The sequence below is a fragment of the Octopus bimaculoides genome, chromosome 1 (assembly GCF_001194135.2).
Source record: "Octopus bimaculoides isolate UCB-OBI-ISO-001 chromosome 1, ASM119413v2, whole genome shotgun sequence".
Lineage (NCBI taxonomy): Eukaryota > Metazoa > Mollusca > Cephalopoda > Octopoda > Octopodidae > Octopus > Octopus bimaculoides.
Genome location: NC_068981.1, coordinates 110,778,651 through 110,783,866, shown reverse-complemented (window position 1 = coordinate 110,783,866; position 5,216 = coordinate 110,778,651). Strand labels below are relative to the sequence as shown.

Genomic DNA, 5,216 nt, shown 5'->3' with positions numbered 1-5,216 from the left:
AACGTCGTGTACCCTGATATGCATGTATATACACATGTAGATGTAAGTATGTACATATATGTGTGTATACATGTATATATATTCTTTGTATTATATATATATATATATATATATATATATATAGAGAGAGAGAGAGAGAGAGAGAGAGAGAGAGAGAGAGAGAGAGATATCTCAGTATTTTTCCATTCACGTGGCAAAATAATAGTGTATACAAAGATACAATTCAAGAACACTTTCAATATATGCACACAGAGAGAATAAGAAAATGAGATAATGGAAGATGTAGCGATATCACAAACTTTGTTACATCTTAACATTCTTCTTTCTACTGCTCTCTCTTCATGATTGAATCTCCACTCTCCTCACTGTTACCCTCTTTCTCTTGCATGTATCTTTCTATGTATTTGTCTGTCTGTCTCTGTCTCTCTCTTTGTCGCTTCCTCTTCCTCTCTTTCCCTCTGCATATTTCCCTATTCAAGTTACTTCCATTTGTGTTAAACTGTAGCTCCACAAGAATATACTATTGTAATTAAAATATGCTGAATCCAGTTTGCAGCCCAGCCTCCTGTTGTATGTTTGGAGATTTTACAATATACTTAATAAGTTAATAATAGATAATTTTTTTCATCTTGTCCTACAAACAAAGAAATACACATAAACAAAACATATAAACACCAAGTAAAATTATTAAAAATTAACACAAATTTTAAAACTGAAGAAAAAGTAACTACTAACCAACAAAATCTCCATCTAAACACACACCAATTGTTGGATTATGTTCATTGAAGCACCAACCACATCCAAAGTGATGCAAGCAGTTAGTGTAATTGAGATGAACTGAACAATTATGACACTGAATGTTAGGTAATTTGCTGTAGACCCAATGTTGACACTGGCCATACATATGTAGTGGTACATACTGTGCAAAAGTGAGGCATTGGTGGGTATTTTCACACCAGGCACATTCATCCCTTTTGGATGTACAATCAAAGCAATTTGTTCGGCTGAAATAAAAAAATAAGTTTATTTAATTAATAGTTGTTTCCTAGGAAAGACTATAAAGTATGAAGGTTATCTCAAAAGTCATGTAAAACTGAGTATTACCTTTTTTTTACCAGACACTGGTCATTCAAATAGCACACATTGAGAGAATAATTCTTTTTCTTTTTCTTCATTACAGGCATATAATAGGTTCTCAACAGAAGTGACATACTATCCTTGAGTTCATTGTGAAAGAGGAATGCAGGACTCCCAACATCCACAGAAGGTAATAGATTATTTATAGAGATGACACCACTGACCAAGAGCAGAGTGCACACTTACACAAATAGCCAGTGAGTGGACAAACTGATTCATACTAATGGGCAACAACCCATGAGCTTGCTGTACTTTACATTTACAAGATGTGGGAGACTTAAGATATTGAAAAATGTATGCAAAGTAATTCAGCAGTTGATACCCAATTTGAAAAAGAGAAGAATGAAAGTTTGCTATGATCAGGAAGAAGTATTTGAGGTCAATGAAAATATTTTTTCCTCATCTGGTAGCAGAAGATGAAATGTGGATGTATCATTGTGATCTGGAAATTAAGGCTCAGTCCATTGAATGGTATCACACCTCTTCAACAAAAGAGTCAACAATTGACACAGAAAGTTACAGTGACTGTGTTTTATGGATGACAAGGACAACATTCACCTAGGTTTTCTAGAAAATAGCTTTATACTGAACAGAAAGCAGTACATTGAGACAATTAAAAAGCTTAGAGGAGCCAATAAGAAAAAGAAACCAAACAAGAACCCAAAAACAATCCATATTTACCATCACAAAGCATGACCACATACAACTTAAGTAATAAATCAGGCAATCATTAAATTTGAGCAATCAGTAGTTCCCCTTTCTCTACACAATATGGACCTAGTGCTCTCCAAATTCCACTAGTTTGGTCCAATGAAGGATAGTCTTCAGAGACAATGACTTGATGACAAAGATAAGGTGAAAGTGGTGGTGGTGAAGAAGTGGGTACAACAGTGCATAGCTGAAATTTTTCAAAGAGTATTTGAGGGTTGTGTTCAGTGATGGCACAAATGGATTGCTGGAGATGGAAACTATACAGATCCTTACTATAGGGAAAGAGTTATTCTACAAACATGTGCAATTTAAAAAACCTATGTCAGTTAATAAAAATATGATGCCCACTTCTGTCTTAATTTCAGGACAACCCTCATAAAATGACAGACACTTACTAGAGATTTTAATGATCTATGAAAATGAAAATTTGTTAGTAAAATGTAAAATTTATAAATAAAACAACATACTTTGCCATCACTTCCTGAACCCTAATGGCACTATAAGTTATCCAACTTGTTAAGTTCCTCCAGTTTTCCATACCTTAACAATCCTCAGTAGCAAATTTGCTTCCCTTCTGACCCATGTGAGACAGCAAAGTAAGTGACAGAAATCATACTCTTCAACATGCCCTTTAACATTGCTCACACAATCAATACCCACAATTACACAGCTATACTGCAGCAGTATGGATAAAGAACTCTTTACTCCACATACTGATTGATTTTTACCCACATAAAATTCTGTATGACACATCACCATCATCATTTGCTGGATATGGTTCAATAGAATCTAATAATGAACCACATGACTGTGCCAAGCTCCAATATGGGTACAGACAAAGTTTCTATGGCTGGATGTCCTTCCTAATAATAACCACTTTACAGAGAGTAATAGGTACTTTTTTTGCAGCACTGGCATTAGTGAGGTTACCAAGTAGCTTGCATGACAAGACACCCCAGCTGAGTAGGAGTCTAGTATTGAAAGAGGTGGCTTTATATCAGGTGCTAAAAGTATAAGAGACAGGAACAGGTGTTTTGCAGTAGAGAAGCTAGAAAGACATAAAAAGATGTTGGTAATGAAATGTCAGGTCATACAGTCATACAAAAATCAAAAGGTGCTTATGTGCATTTTAAGTCTCACAGATTGTAAGCAGCCCTTTTGGTCACATTCCAAGAACATATCTACCAACTTTGCAGCATCCTCTTGCCACCACTCCTGAAACATGATGGCTCTGTCAGCAGTACTCTTGAAGAGAAAACCTCCATTTTTACTGCTCACTGCACAATATACAAACTAACAAGACTCCTCTAAAACCTTTCATTTCCTTTCCACCTGTCTCATCACCACATACATGCCAAATCTGAAAATAACAGCAGTTATTTTAAACCAACAAGACAACAATGTTCCTTCCACTGCCCTTTCTCTTCTACAGGAAACTATGCAAATCTATGAAAATTATACCACAGTATGTTCTGTCCTCAAGAAAGACAATCAATATCTCTAACTCTGCTAACTAATAACCTACTTGTTTCCCCTCCAGCATCTGAAAGGTAATGAAACAGTTGTTAATAATCATTTTCTTGAATACCATAACTCTTTCTACCTTCTTAGTGGTCATTAGAACAGCTTCCATAGAGCAAAATCTATGGGGACCTATTCTGTTATATCACTCACCAGTGGTTCCCCCACTTTCAAGAAATTTGGTGAAAGTAATATCATTGCACTTGACATTAGTAAAGCACTTGATTGCTCCTTATATGATAATCTATCTAAACAGTTCATCTATGGGATTCATCCATCTTTCATCTCTTAGATTGGAAGCTTCATGTTAGATCGCACTCTGAGAGAGTGTACTAATGGAACCTTCTAATAAACCTACATTATCAGTACTAGTTATGCCTCAACATTTGGTATGTTCTCCTCTCCTACTTTTGCACATTAGCAACCTAGTTACTATTACCTCTAACAATACTCACTACTTTACAGATATCATCACTCTTCATTTCTCTCAAACTTGAACATTTCATGACAAGCCTGCACTGCCTCCATGAACATAGAACTTTAAAATATTTTCCATTGGGAACATAACAATCTGGTCTCTTTCAAAAGTATAAACATGCTATTACAGCACATATTAAGAAAACAATCCTGCATAGATCCTCTCTACTCCTAGACAATATTCAATTAAAACACTAACAGTTGTTATAAATACTAAACCTCACAATCAAATTACTTTTCCTGATGATCCCATACAGACACAACAGAAAAAAGACTAAATTTCCTCGTAAGAGCCAGAAAATATTTTTACTCTTATCAACTGCTAACACTCTACAACACACAAGTAAGATCAACATTTAAATATTGTTCATACATCTGAGAGTGCTGCTGCTACATACACAAGCCTTCTTAACAAAGACCTACTCCCTAACACACTAAAACTTCTAACATAGATGCACTTTCCCCTCATTTTGCCTATTTTATCAATATTATCATTATCTCAACTTCTCTGAATTAGTCATTTGCATGATACCTCCACACAAACTTACCTGTCTCCTCCTATCCTAACTCATACTGTGTCTGTCCTAGGTTCTTGCCAACTATCCCTTGTACCCAACCTTTCCTAACACAGAACATCAACACTCAGTTAAAATTCTATTGTTGCCCAGATTTTATTCAGCAAACATAGAGATGTTGAAACTGAACTGGCAACAATAAAACAATAGTCATATATTAAGTCCTAAATAGTACGTTAAAAACAAACACTTAGAAAATATACTGTAACAAATGTCTAAGAAAGAATATTAATTACAAACTCACGCATAACAGGGTACACTACAATTCTTTGGATCTTTAACAGCTTCTTCTACACGCCCTCTTCGTATACAGTGAGCATCATCAATAACCCATTCGCAGAGATTATCCTACAATAAAGGAAAGAATCAAGATTTCCACATTCTTAGAATAAATTTTTTATTGAATAAACACAAAATCCTATCCACTTAATGAGCAATGTATTTTCTAGATTACACAGAATAACCTTAAATTCCCTTTTTCTATCACTCATTGACGTACTATGACAAGAAATTATTAACACAATGGGTATCAGTCATTGCCAATTTCAACATGCATTAGTAAGAAGACACATGTATATAAGACATACATGAACATAGCCATATACATGAATCAGAACTACACATACTCACACATGTAGACATAGGGAAATGTGGTTGAATGTAGTGAGATATGAATAGGGATTATGCATGGATGTTAAGGATGCATGCACATAGGAGGTACATTATTATTATTATTATTATTATTATTATTATTATTATTATTATATATATATATATATATATATATATATATAT

General features: G+C 34.5%; 1 protein-coding gene across 1 annotated transcript in view; it reads right to left on the bottom strand.

Annotated features, from left to right (window-relative positions):
* Positions 1-5,216, bottom strand: part of LOC106877988 (multiple epidermal growth factor-like domains protein 8) — a 575,983-nt gene that overhangs the window by 455,748 nt on the left and 115,019 nt on the right. The window contains exons 7-8 of the mRNA XM_052968134.1: positions 4,666-4,769; positions 736-1,004 (exon numbers count right to left, since the gene is read on the bottom strand). Of these exons, the coding sequence (XP_052824094.1) occupies positions 736-1,004; positions 4,666-4,769 (373 nt within the window). The remainder of the gene's footprint in view (positions 1-735; positions 1,005-4,665; positions 4,770-5,216) is intronic.